The following is a 13,612-nucleotide window of genomic DNA, read 5'->3' as shown; positions in this document are numbered from 1 at the left end:
TGTCGCGAATTTCCCTTGCGCCAATACTAACAAACCCGCCAGATGATGAAAGCCTAGCGTGTATCAGCTGAGCAGCTCTCCTCATCCGCCTTTGAACTCTTCCTTTCGGGGGCTCAAGTGGTTCATTGGTAGATTTGGATGTGGTTGCATGACTTCCGCGTCCGGCACACACACCTTGTTACATAACGGACGCTTTGACGGCATCTCTGATTCAATAAACTGGTCGGTGTCCCATACATACCGCGCACAGCGCACGCCACGCAACGACGACGGCCTCCGCGACGCAATGAACACCGCCTTCGCGATCGAGGCGCGCAACGGCGCAATCGCATACCCGGTGGAAAGGGCTGTGTATACTAAGGTGGATAGCAATACAATCAAGTTTTCCATGTTGCGCATGACATGTGAGTACCGGATACGTGATGTGGGAAGTGAGGATGAGCTCTTGAGGACCCGCGCTTAGCGCGAGGTACTCAACGACACCATCGCCGCAATTACTGCGAGTGGAGAAGTAGACCATCTTCTATCAACTCTCCTCAGTCGGCGAAAGAGTAACGCTTTGTCAATTACCCCTCCACCAATACTCCATGGGAAGAGGGGCGTAAAACACTTGCGACATACCCGTGCAGTTGTGAATCCGGTGGAAACCATCAGTAGAGGGGCCTTCAGCGTTGGCGTACCTTTAGACCGTGCAATGTCTGCTTCTTGACTGTTCGTAGGTCGATCGACCGCTCGTACCTGATCACTCCGTCCACCTTTACACGGCCTAGACCATGTGCGCATGCCTTCGGTCGAGCACACATCAAGGGCGTTTGAGTTCTATGTAGTGGCGTAGCGAAGCTTGTTGAGACTCATGTTTCGGATCCGAAAGGATGTGTTCCTTGGTCGGCGCAGTGCAAATGAGGTAATAGTCGAAAGCCGTCGATTATTAGTTTCGGATCCAAGTCACTCTTGTGGAGGTAATCCCTTCGCCATCACTTCGGATCCGGGCCAAAGCCAACTTGAAGATGTCTACGCAGTCCAAATCAGGCAGTTTATCAACAGCCATCGATCACCGCTTTCGGATCCGAATCACCCTCGCGGTGGCAATCCCTTGGCCATGACTTCGGATCCGAGACAACGCAAGCATATAAACGTTAGCCCAGTCCAAAGAAGGGAGTTTGTCTATAGCTGTCGATTGCTGCATTCGGATCCGAGCCAAACCAAGCTCAAAGATAGGCATCTACTCAATCTACATGGGGCGATCCGTCGAAAGCCGTCGATTGCTGGTCTCGGATCCGAGAACGATGGTTGCGGTACGACGAAGCCAAGGCTTACATTCGGCATGTGATTCGGATCCGAGCCAAAGCAAGCTCAGACGAAGACGTCTACGCAGTCCAAATGAGGCAGTTTGTCGAAAGCCGTTGAATTCGGCTTTCGGATCCGAGTCAAAGCAAGTCTAAGGGTAGGCGTCCACTCGGGCAATGTGTCGAATCGAAAGCCGTCGATGGTTGGTTTCGGATCCGAGCCAAAGCAAGCACCTTCGGATCCGGGCTAAAACAAGGTTAAATATAAACGTCTACGGAATCTAAATAAGGCAGTTTGTCAGTAACTGTCGAATGCTGCTTTCGGATCCGAGCCAAAGCAGGCTCCATATGAACGTCCGGATCCGAGCCAGAGCGGGCTCGGATATGAGCGTCCACTCGCAATGAGTGTAAGCCACTCACACTGATGAAAATTCACGGCTCGCTGCAATGCACACTCAGTAATGTCAAGTCTTGTGTCATTTTGTAAAGAAATAGAAGAGATCCCCTAGGTAGCGAACCATCACCATGCCCAGTCCCTTCTATCAAGCCCGCAACGCAGCGACACCAAGTTACAGCTTCTCACGTATGTGGACAGAAACACACTTGGAGTATGAAATGTGGTAGGAAACAGCATGGCCAATACAAGGCGCTACCGAATATACTCTTCGGCTGCTTGTCATCCTATGCGCTCGGCGAACGACGCGACCCTGAGCTCGAGCTAGTCGACGAGCCGGTCTATGACTCCGAGCTGCCCGACTCTGCACTCGGTCCATTGCGGTAGCTCGAGTCGGATGTCATCTCGTACGACGACGAGCCGCGGTTGTGGTGGGCGCGAGGCCGATCTTCGGGATGGTTGACCGTGTCGGATCGGTGGCCATCGAGCGTCTGCATATGTACCGGCAGCGGTGCCGCTGGCTTTTCAGTGTGGCCTGTGGAGGTAGAGAGGGTGCCGAAGGAAGGCATTGCCTGACGCTGGGTCATGGTGGGCTGTCTAGTGCCGGATCGCAGCTGCTTCGCAAAGTCATACTCGTCTGTTCCATCGGTCGCCTGCCGAGCTGCAGAGAAGTCAGTAGTGGATAACTATAGGATGCATGGGAGCATACCAGATGTGGCCTCGTAATGGGTAGAACTTCGACCAGCTCCATGCTCGTGGTAAACTTCGCGGCCATCGTGGTCTGCGCCGGGATTGGCAGTCTCGTATTCGAGCATCTTCATCAGACGGTAGAAGATGCATGCTAAAATAGCACCAAAGAGGGGTCCAACCCAGTAAATCCAGTGATGTCCAGGCCATACACCGGTCACGACAGCTGGTCCGAAGGAGCGAGCTGGGTTCAGTGAGCCTCCAGTGAAGTATACACCTGTGTTTGTTAGCATTGATGTATTGTAAACTTCGAAGTTGGTACAGACCGGCCAGCTCCGCGATGAAGAGAGCAAGGCCGATGCCGATTGGCGCAACGAACGTCGCCTTGTGCTTCTCTGCCGCCAACATAAAGATGGTCAACAGCAACATGAATGTCAAGAACATCTCAATGAAAAGGCCTCGTGTTACTGAAGTTTCCTTGCTGAGGGTCGTGTTCACGGACAGTGGTCCTGGGAAGAGACCAGATACGATTGCAGCGGCAGTGATGGCTCCAAGAAGTTGCGCAATGATTAGCAGTAGGGCCTTCATCCATCCGAGTGCTCCGATGATACCCATGGCGACCGTGACCTAAGCCTCATCAGCGTGTCAAATTTTGTCAAAGAGCTTGCGTGTACATACAGCAGGATTGAAGAGGCCGCCACTGATGCGAAAGAAGACCCAAACCGTAACTGCCAGCGAGAAGCCAAATGCCAACGAGATGTACAGCAGTGACCCAATGTCCATGGGCCTGGTACCGCGGAGATTGTTGGCCACCTGGGTAGCAGCGAAGGCGAAGAACAGAAAGAGGAAGGTGCCGACATATTCACCCGCGAAAGAGATGAAGAGATGGCGAGCTCTGTTCGGTAGCCACCCGAAACTAGCGAGGCGTGGCTCGCCCGGTCGATTGGGGTCCTCGGTGTATCTGGACTTCATGCCTGGCAGAACCATGACGCTTCCGAGGGGGCAGCTAGAGGTTACCAGTGTCAGTTGAGGACTGATGGATGCCACAAACGGGTTTCATACATGTGCGAGTGCGTAAAAGTAGGTCGTAGGTGATAGGCTCGTGAGCTGAGGTTGGTAGCCAAGCAGATGAGACTTAGGAATGATATGAGTAGGACAAGGGCTGCTGAGAGGTATGGAAGCTGGTAGTAGGGCTGGGTATAAGAGGAGTTGAGGGTATGAGAGGCGTGTAGGCTGGGAAGTCGAACGAGGCAAGATATGGGAGCAGCGTGACGACACGAAGGGCGAGGGGAGAGCACAGGCAGTCGTGAAGGTGATGTTGACGGAGTGCTTTCCGATCGAAACAGATCTCGTCGTAAAGCAGAAGCTGCGAGCAGACTCAGATGATTGACGAGGAAGGAGCGGCCCATGATCAGAGTCTAGGTGACCGCGACATCTCCAGCAATATTACCTGGGAGACATCAAAAATGCCATTTCTTCGGGCAGTCTCGCTCTGCACACTGTCCATCCATGTCTGCTTCACCTCCACTCTCGCCATTGCAGATGTGACGAGGAGAGCATGTCCGCCAAAGTCGGGTGGGTGACGGCCGTGTGTAACTTTGGGAAAGGGTGAGTGCATCTATTTGCGCAAAGCTTGAGCTTCTACCACGGAGCTTTGCCGTTTAAATCTTCTCCTCATGCCAATCTAGTCGATGAGTCCTTAGAGCTACAGGATGTTTGCAGACTGGTCGTTTCCTGTCGGCACGCTCTGGACGAAAGCGAGAGGAGGCGGTACGCGGACTCACACAAGGCGTCGCAAATCATCAGATACTGTATCTCGAAAGATAGATAGTGACCACGAACCATTACGACAAGGCGGACGTGGTGTTTGGTGTTTCCGACGGTTATAGCATGGTCGAGTGCGGGGAATGGCATGCTTGGCACTCATCGCGCGCACGCGCAGCTGGCCGTGGTGCCCGTGCCCCGATTGCACCAGGGTCTCGCATCACGACATCATCGGGCGCCCACCAGCCTTTCACTCTGGAGCACGCGCTTCCTTATCGCCTGCTTCCAACGCGTTTTCCGTGCTGTAATCGCTGCGCCAGCTCTTCCTGCACATGTGCGCCGTTCGTTGTCTCGCGCCACCCGAGTAGTGACGACCTTGACGTCCGTTTATTGCCGCATCATCCATCGCTTCCTGCCCTTCACTCGCCCGCGTGACCCTAGACAGGACCACATCCCGTCTGTCTCCTGATCTCAGTCGATGCCTCTACACTCCTAGCAATCCAGCACTACTTGCTGTTCTTCCCTTCTTCACCTCCTCCTGTCGCCGCCCGGCTGCTTCCGCAAGCATGCGCCCTCTCCGCCTACTGCTTTCGTTGTCTACGAGCCTGGTCGCCGTCACGCTCCTTCTATACATGGTCGTGGGAACATCGCAAAATGAAGAACAGGAACGCATCTCAGTTGCGTCGAGCCGAGGCAGTTTCAAAGCCATGTTCTCTTCACCATTTCCCAGCTCGTTGTTCCCGCCGTCCGCGATTATCAGTTTGACCGACGACAATTCGACCTTCTTCCTCGCCCGACCCGCTGCCTTCGGCCCCGCGCTACCCAAAGGAGGCTTGAGCGGCTCTCTATGGATCGGCAGCGGGTTTGGAGATGACTCCATGGGCGCCGGCGGCGAGCTGGGTTGCAGCGACGTTCCGGGCTGGGAAGATGGCAACGATGACCTCATGCGCGCTTCACGGCCATCGGGCCATTCCAAAGAAAAGGCAAAGGACACCACGCTGGACAGGAATATGCCTTCGAAAGAGGGAGTACCGGGCCTTAGCGAAGACAACACCAAGGACGCCGTTGCGGACGATGGAACGGACGATCACCTGCAACCAGGGCTTTCCAGCACGCACATACTGCCACGAAGCAAACACGCCGATATACAATCACTACAAGAGAGTGCTGAGATTGCTGGCAAGGTTGTACTCCTCAAGCGAGGGGGCTGTGGCTTCCTGGCCAAAGTTCAATGGGCACAATCGCGTGGGGGAGTCGCCGTTATCGTTGGTGACGACGTGCGTGGCGGCGCCCTCGTTCGTATGTACGCCAAAGGTGACACCTCTAATATCACGATTCCGTCCCTATTTACTTCGCACACAACCGCGCATCTCTTGTCTTCACTCTATCCAGGAGACGGCATGCTTTCGGACTCTGCGGCCTCTCATGCCAGCGTCAAGGACTCTGAAAGTCATGCGACTCTTTCAGAAGCGCCACAAGTTGTACAGACTTCGGCCCACGGGAAGCAGCACTCGCTGCCATCCAAAAAGAAGACTGCGGAGGGACAGCGCACTAGCTTTTGGCACTCCTTCCTCTCTGCATTCTTCGGTCATGGTTTAAGCAACAAGTCTCCCAAGGCTGGCAGCCGACGACTTCCTAGTAGCGGTGACCTGGAATGGGTCGAGGTCAGTGATTGGGAAGATGACCAAAACCCCATCAAGACAAAATCGGCGGTGCCTACGGCAATCCCCACCAAACTCGCTGACGGTTTCGTCATTGGCGAACACGACTGGCGCGATCCTGACCTTTTGCCACTCACTGCAACTACAAGCGCATTCACAAAAACGGCTAGCGCAACTCCAGTGAGTACCAAAGCAGGTAGCAATGCCTTGCCTGGCAGTGGTGAGTATACCCCAGCCAAGACAAAGACCGGTGTGAAGAGCCCTTGGAGCTGGTGGTCGGGCTCTAAACACAGCACTGCGTCTTCAGCGTCATCTAGTCGTGCGCGCACTAGGAGCATTACCTCGATCATCGATGTCCACTCCGCGTCTATCAAAACATCCTCGTCTGCGACTAGTGCTCACCAAGGCCTGTGGGTCACGCTTACGCCCACGAATGTTTCAAGTAGTCCTTTCTTCGACACTCTACTTGTACTCGTCGTCAGCCCATTGGTCACTCTGACAGTCGTGTACGCCCTTCTTCTTCTTAGATCTCGTATACGACGCCGCCGTTGGAGGGCACCCAAATCTGTTGTTGAGCGTTTGCCTGTCAGGACCTATCAGACAATAAGCGATTCTTCGTCCGCGGCAACATCTAGCGCTGCTTCACCTACTACTCCCTTACTTCAGCATTCTGCAACATGTTCTAGATCTCCCGAATCTCGATCGCGCTCGACTACTGTGTCAGAGACTCCCGCCACGTCGACATCGGTGCAGCATGCATCTCGTGACCGCGAAGAAGAAAAGCGAGAATCTGGGCTGGCGGCGTGGAGACGACGCTATGGAGGCCGTCAACGAGAATGCGTTGTTTGTTTGGAAGAGTACGTCGATGGTGTCAGTCAGGTCATGAGCTTACCGTGTGGCCATGAGTTCCACGCGGACTGCATGTAAGTTTTTCTTCCATCCTATCGACATAACCGATCTGACGTGAGTAGAACACCTTGGCTTGTCACGCGCCGGAGGACTTGCCCCATCTGCAAAGGCGATGTTGTACGTTCCTTGAGTCGAAGCTGGCACGATCGGCTACAGTCAGCATCACCAACGCGCTCGCCCCGACTATCTATCAGCGAAGAAGACGTACAGACCGAAGCTGCTGAGACTCGCAACATGTCACCTTCCGCGTCGCGACCTGTACCCATGTCCAGATCTGGGCCCGCCGATCCGTCTCCGCATGATGACGATGTTGAAGCCGGCTGGTCGGGGGACAATTCTCGGCGCACCTCTGGAGAGATCCCGCGAGGTTCCGAAGCGGGTCCTTCATTGCGTGAGCTAGCTTCGTCTGTTTCTACTGTAGTCTGGCGCGGCGTCGACGCGGTCCGAACGACGACCGGTCTCCAGCGACGGTCTCCGCCTGAAGACGTTGACAGAAATAGGTGATTTCGCTTTTAATGAGTTACGGTTTCATATGATGGTTCTTGGTTGCATTGAAGGCCTATACCCCTGGGAAGCACACCGGCGTTGCATCTGAGCTTGCATTGGTCATAGACATAATAACACGTCAGCGAGTGGCTCGCTTGAGAACGACTTGGCATAGCCTTAGACAACTTACGCACCCTACTCAATCGATAAGTCACTCCTTACAGTTGCTGAAGCTCCGCCTAGTGAAAGCTCAGTAGGGGTTGTATTGACTAGTCCTTCTTACACGAGAGCCTCAGCTTCGCATGTTTTTGCTGCACTGCGTAGTAGTACGACCAATGCGTGTGAAGATGAGCGTCGTCTGACGTAGTACGGAAATATAACCAGGCTCATGGCAAGAACGACGGCCTAGCGCCTTGGCGTCAGCGGCCCGCGTAAGTCATCCCTGAGCTCAAATCACCCGCGTTCTCTCGCATCCGTCCGTCACTTTTACCAGATTTGTTCACCCGCGGACCTCTCATCGTCGAGCTTCGAGGACAGCAGACCCGATTCGTCCTCCACCGCGACTTTCCTCACCATCAGCATAGCTTGGCCAATGGCCATGTGCTTCGCGGCCACACCACGTGAGATCACCCTGCGACAGGCAAGACGAATGGAAGGGCGTACGACGTCCCGGCTGAGAGATGGAACCCCGGGAACCCTCGACTGAATACCCGGCATGCATATACAGTACCTAATATACCCATACAGAGTTGTCGTATTTCAGCCGCAAAAGCCTCCGTTCAATCAATATGCCGTCCCACCCAACAGGAAGCAAATGAGAGCTGACTCCAATTGCAACGTGCGACGGTGCCTGGATCCGAAGGCGTCTTCTATCATGATCTGCACCCCGCAATCGATAACATTATTCATGCTACCCGGTTACGCGGAAAGTGAGTTAGTGCTAATTTTGGTCTCACGTCACGGTTTCGCGCTTGCTCCCTAGCATGAGCTTAAACATCCAAACATCATTGCGCAATTACCGGACTTTTGACCGAAATAAAACGTCGCCCCGTCTGACGACACTGTTGGTGTTGTCTTAGGTAGTGGCTGGAGGGTACTTCCTTATACGAAAAATGCAGCATCATCACATAGCGGAACGCGCATGCCTAGGACGAACCGCCAAGAGCTTGGATGGCAGCTGTGAACTCGTGTTCGCCAGAACACAAAGTTTGGTGGCTTCGGAAGGCGTCGTCTGGTCTCCTGAGGCCACTCTGCGACTCTGACATGTCTTATAGGCTTCCTTGGCGATGGGTGTAAGATGACTACGCTGGTAGGTGAGACCAAGTATGCTTTCAGGGCGTCCAACGTGCTTTCCGAATATATATCCGGTCCGATCTCTACCTTCTCAATGTTCAACCTCGAAGGCATCTTCCGGTACCACCGCATTCTTATTGCTTAGTGGTCTTCTTGTTGACAATGAAGCTTCTCTTCTTCCTTCTTCCTCTTTTCGGCAGCGCCCTTGGGCGTGCGCTGGAGTCGCCGCCAGACAGCTGTGTAGCGTCATGCCCACCACCTAACTGCCCCGGCGACAATGCATTGGTATACATCCTCTTGTTGTAACAGACGACGCCAATCACTGACGAGGGTTTTTACAGGAAGCTTGCGCGTGCCTCAACCAGCGAGAGTACGATTGTCAAGCGCGATGCCCCGAATACGAGCCCCGTATTCTAGTAAGCTAGGATCTCATCCAAGGACATCACAATGCTCATTACAGTTTTAGCACTGCCCTAGGTTGCCTGTCAGCACGCCAGAGCCCACACCCACCGAATGTGTATGCGAGGAAGTCTTCTGCATCCTGTCATTCCCTGAAGGTTGCTACTGCCAGAACGATGCGAAGAAGGCGTGCTTCGAGAAGTGCGGCGGCGAGGAGCCGACATACCAGGACTGCAGTATTCCAATTGACTCTGTCAAAGCTCGCGCCCCGGAGCCGGAGCCCGTCCCAGAGCCTGTACCTGCGCCATTCCCAGCACCTCAAGATGAGACCTGTGTCTGCGAAGATGTTATCTGCATTCTTTCTTTCCCTGAGGGCTGCTACTGTCGCAACGATGCGAAGAAAGCGTGTTTCGAGAAGTGCGGTGGTGAAGAGCCAACCTATGACGACTGCAGTGTCGACAGCGTGAACCCCCAGCCCGCACCAACACCAACGCCATTATTGCCAGAGCCTATTTGTGTATGCGAGGGATATGTATGCATTCAATCTTGGCCTGAGAGTTGTCTTTGCCGTAATGCCGCGGACAAGGCCTGCTTCGAGAAGTGTGGTGGGGAAGAGCCGACCTACCAGGACTGTGGCGTTGATCTCACACCTCGTGCCGCAGAGCCCGTACCGGAACCAGTACCAGAGCCACAAGATCAAGTCTGTATCTGGTGCCCGGAAGCCGATTGCACTCTAGCTTTCCCTGAGGGCTGCTACTGTCGCAACGACAACGCGAGAAAATGCTTCGAGGAATGCGGTGGTCCAGAGCCGATTTACGAGGACTGCAGTATCGATATCGCACCTCGTGCTCCAGAGCCCGTGCCGGAACCAGTACCCGAGGCACAGTCCGAGGATTGCACTTGTGAGCCCGTCTTCTGCCTTGGACCCGGGTCTTGTCGGTGCGCCTACGACGCAGCGGTAGCGTGTGCCCAGAAATGTGGTGGTCCCGCGCCGCCTGACTTCTGCCCTCCTCGCCCCGTCGAAGCTCGCGAAGCGAAGCCAGAGCCCGTGCCAGAAGCAAAGCCAGAGCCTGAGGCCGAGGTTTGCACTTGTGAGCCCGTCTTCTGCATTCAATCCTGGCCCGAATCTTGTTGGTGCGCCTACGATGCAGCGGCAGCATGTGCCGAGAAATGTGGTAACCCCGTGCCTGTCGACACCTGCCCTCCTCGCCCCATCGAGGCTCGCAAAGCAGAACCAGAGCCAGTCCCGGAACCCGTACCTGAGCCGCAAGAAGAGACATGCGAATGCGAGCCCGTAGTTTGCATCGCACAATGGCCCCAGTCTTGCTGGTGCTTCTACAATGCGGAAGTGAGGTGCGCCGCAAAGTGTGGCAAGCCCGCACCACCTCCCTCGACCTGCCCTCCAATCCCCGTCGAGGCTCGTGTAGCAGAGCCAGAGCCTGCTCCTGCGCCCATTCCTCCTCCCCCTCCTCCTCCAGAGTGCGAATGCCCTTTGGTCAACTGCATCTCGACACAGCCTGAGCTATGTGAATGCCTGAATGCTTCTGCACAGAGATGCTATGAGCTTTGTGGTGGAGAGAAGCCCGTACCCCAGGTAAGCCAACTTGTTACTGCAAAGTCTGAATCAATCTAACAATACAACAGATCTGTCTACCCGACGCCAGCACAACATTCTCAACCAGCATCATACCCCTTCCAACCCCCGTCAATCCTCGCCAAGCTACCCCCACCAACCAGATCTGTGGCGGTGGTCGCGCAAGTCCTCTTCAAGAATGTCCTGCAGGCCAGACCTGCATCACTGACCCTTTCACGCCTGGCTCTTGCGGTCCTGCTTGCGATATGCTGGGTATATGTGTCAGCGAGAAGCTGTGCGGTGGCTTTGCGGGCTTTGAGTGTGATATCCCAGGCCAGATCTGTGTTGATGATCCGAGGGACGACTGTGATCCGTTGAATGGCGGGTCCGACTGTGGTGGACTGTGTGCTTGGCCGCAGTGAGTTATTGAAATGGGTGGTTGGTGAGAAGGACTTTGGGGATGAAGAGCGTGTATGTCAGAGGTGGTAGATATGTTGTCATTCTTTACGACATTCCTTCATTGATATTAGCGACGAGTTGTTCCATTCTTTTACCAAAATTGCAATCGTTTGATCTCTCCAGACCTCTCCGCTAATCGTTCTCTGGGTTATTTTTCCCGTTCATCCCCGCTTTTAGTAGACCATGTATGCCGAACTGGAAACCCGCCTTACATCCCAAGACTCCTGTTCATCTTGTTTCCCGCCTTGACAAACATCGTCATTAACACCGCTACACTAGCAGCCCAAGTGCCACTGCGCAAATAACTCGTCTTGTTCTTCTCAACCTTGACATACAGGAAACTGTAGATGACGCGTAGACCGATATACGACGCTACCATAGTATTCATCGTTGCTGTTTAGTTTCGTCGTCAGCATGCATTTCCCATCCACTCAATAGTACACAAACGTCCATCCATGCCTCCCAAGCTCATCGATTACAAAGCCTCACCAACGACTCATTCATAGCATAAAAAAAGACTTACCAACATCCAACCCCACCGCATTCCCCGCCAACACCGCCCCAATGAAAAAAGGCGCATTCTCCATGCTGTTCTGATGGCAAGCTTCTGCGCGTTCGGCTTTCGTGTAGACGGCTTCTGGGGTGCATTTTCGGTAGTGTTCTAGTGTTGAGGCGCCGCGCGGGTTGTTGTTGTTGCGTTGGCCGTTTGTCGCGGCTTTGAAGAGACCTTGCTAGAGGCCAGATGGTCAGTGGAGATGCGGGATAGGGAAGGGGAAAGGAGCACGTACAGAGTACATATGTGGGTAGAGAGCCATGATCCAGTACACGGGGATGGCGTGGAGAGAGTAGTTCGCTGGCATGATTAGTGGGTTGTGTGAGGTTTCCCAATGACAAGTTTGTTTCCTGTGAAATCCAGTGGATTTCTCGTTCTTGATGCGCGGAAACAGTGAGTCTCTTATGCGTTCCAGATTCTCTTGATGTTTAGTCGTGTTGATAGGTTTGTTGAGTAGCCCGAGACGCGCATTGACGCGAGATGCTAGTACTACGATCAGTAATCACAGGAAAGCGCTGACATTCACTGACGTCCTCGCAAGACTAGCCACGATCAAGGTCGGATCGTCGCGATATATAGACGTCCTTTCGGCCGAAAACCTTGTTTCGTCGGATCGTTGATCCATTACACACAACTCGGCATGGAGAGATGGTTGCGAGTTCCGCGCCTATCGAATTCATGTTCAACAACTCTACACTTCTAGTACTGATACATCGACAACAAACACATGTACATCTTCTATCTACATTCAACCCCACAACGCCATCTACAACGCCATCTACAACACAATCTTATCCGCCATGCCCGCCCCACCCATCCACTCAATATAACTCTCAATACTCTTCTGCATCGCATCCGTCGCCTTCTCAATCAACCCCGTAATCGGTGTGAGGCCCGCCTGCTCCTTCATAACATCGATGAAATCATTATTAAACGCATCATTAATATTGACCTTCGCAACACCACACTCAATGCACTCTTTGAGCAGCTTCTCCTGAAACCACTCTTTACCCGCGCCGTGCAGCACGAGGGCAACGCGGTCCCCAACTTTGCTGTGTACGTTGCGCAGACGGGGGTAATCAAGTTGAGGGCCTTTAGGACCGTATTTGCCGTGTACGTTTCCGAAGGCGGGGGCGAGCCAGTTGATGCCTGTTGCGACGAATTCTTCTGCTTGTTCTGGGGTGGTGAGAATGGCTTCTAGACCCATTTCACTGAGGTCGCCGACACCGTCTTCGCCGCCATCGATACGGCCTGGTTCGGCTTCTGTAATAATACCGCGCTCATTGCAGTACTTGACCAACTCCGCCGTCTTTTCCAGGTTATCGTCAAAATGGCTCATGTCGACCATGATGCCGTCGAAGCCGTTCTTGAAGTTCGCTGCTTTCTTGACGATTTCTGGGGTTTGCGCGTGGTCCATGTGCAGGGCGACGGGGACGCTGGCGTTGTCGGCGGCTTCGCGGGCGGCGTGCAGGAGGATGCCGTCGGCGTAGTTGAGGGCCCAGGGGAAGAGTTGGATGATTAGTGGTGCGCGCTTTGCTTCTGCTGCGCGGACTGAGGCCAGGATGCCTTCAACGTTGTAGCAGCATGTTGCGCAGATGGCGTATTTGTTTGCGGCGGCGTGGGCGACGAGCTTGACGGCTTTGTTTTGGGAGAGGTCGGGGGCCATGGTGATGGTTGTGTAGATGTTTTCAAAGGTAGATTTGGTATGATGATTTCAAGTACAAGGTAGAAGAGGAAAGGAAGAGAAGCGTGATATGAGCGATGATGCAACTTCCCCTCGTCGTTCCGGTTGCATTTCCGACATTCCGATGTCTTCTCTTATGGTGGGGCTGTCGGCAACTGCTGGATAGCCTCAGCGGCGGAAACACCGACATTCGGGTCATCTGCCGGCTAATTGCAGCACTGGTCGTTGAAGATACGTACCCGCGGAATGCCTAGTCGGGCATTACTTGCCGCGGTCTTTGCGTTACCCCAGATTTACCCAATGGTTGTTACCTCAGAACTTCCACTCGATCCTCATCACCTAGATATCTATGGAATAGAAGGAGACATTCGAGATTTCGGAATCGTGAGAACAATCTACGCATGTTTGCCCAAAGTCGCGAAGTTCTAGCATCATAGAAGACCATATCGGGGACACTTCGGACA

At 53.9% G+C, this 13,612-nt stretch overlaps 4 protein-coding genes across 4 annotated transcripts; 2 read left to right on the top strand and 2 right to left on the bottom strand.

Annotated features, from left to right (window-relative positions):
• Nucleotides 1-2,021: 2,021 nt before the first annotated feature.
• Nucleotides 2,022-2,982, bottom strand: J4E87_003269 (uncharacterized protein; the record flags this gene model as incomplete). The annotated part of the gene is made up of 3 exons (XM_049374898.1): nt 2,022-2,341; nt 2,390-2,644; nt 2,694-2,982. The coding sequence occupies 3 exons, from the start codon at nt 2,980-2,982 to the stop codon at nt 2,022-2,024; spliced, it is 864 nt and encodes a 287-aa protein (XP_049235889.1).
• A 1,781-nt stretch (nt 2,983-4,763) lies between these two features.
• Nucleotides 4,764-6,048, top strand: J4E87_003268 (uncharacterized protein; the record flags this gene model as incomplete). The annotated part of the gene is made up of 4 exons (XM_049374897.1): nt 4,764-4,769; nt 4,797-5,430; nt 5,524-5,972; nt 6,028-6,048. 4 exons carry the CDS (start codon nt 4,764-4,766, stop codon nt 6,046-6,048), a joined length of 1,110 nt encoding a protein of 369 aa, XP_049235888.1.
• Nucleotides 6,049-8,757: 2,709 nt separating this feature from the next.
• On the top strand, nt 8,758-10,177 carry J4E87_003267 (uncharacterized protein; the record flags this gene model as incomplete). Its single annotated transcript, XM_049374896.1, has 3 exons — nt 8,758-8,765; nt 8,958-9,960; nt 10,037-10,177. 3 exons carry the CDS (start codon nt 8,758-8,760, stop codon nt 10,175-10,177), a joined length of 1,152 nt encoding a protein of 383 aa, XP_049235887.1.
• A 2,065-nt stretch (nt 10,178-12,242) lies between these two features.
• J4E87_003266 (uncharacterized protein) lies at nt 12,243-13,130 on the bottom strand (the record flags this gene model as incomplete). Its single annotated transcript, XM_049374895.1, has 1 exon — nt 12,243-13,130. One exon carries the CDS (start codon nt 13,128-13,130, stop codon nt 12,243-12,245), a length of 888 nt encoding a protein of 295 aa, XP_049235886.1.
• Nucleotides 13,131-13,612: the final 482 nt, after the last annotated feature.

Source organism: Alternaria ethzedia (assembly GCF_023757985.1).
Source record: "Alternaria ethzedia strain BMP 0044 chromosome Unknown scaffold_5, whole genome shotgun sequence".
In the NCBI taxonomy this organism is placed as follows: Eukaryota; Fungi; Ascomycota; class Dothideomycetes; order Pleosporales; family Pleosporaceae; genus Alternaria; species Alternaria ethzedia.
The sequence above is the reverse complement of the archived record's forward strand: the minus strand, read 5'-3'. Positions and strand labels throughout refer to the sequence as shown.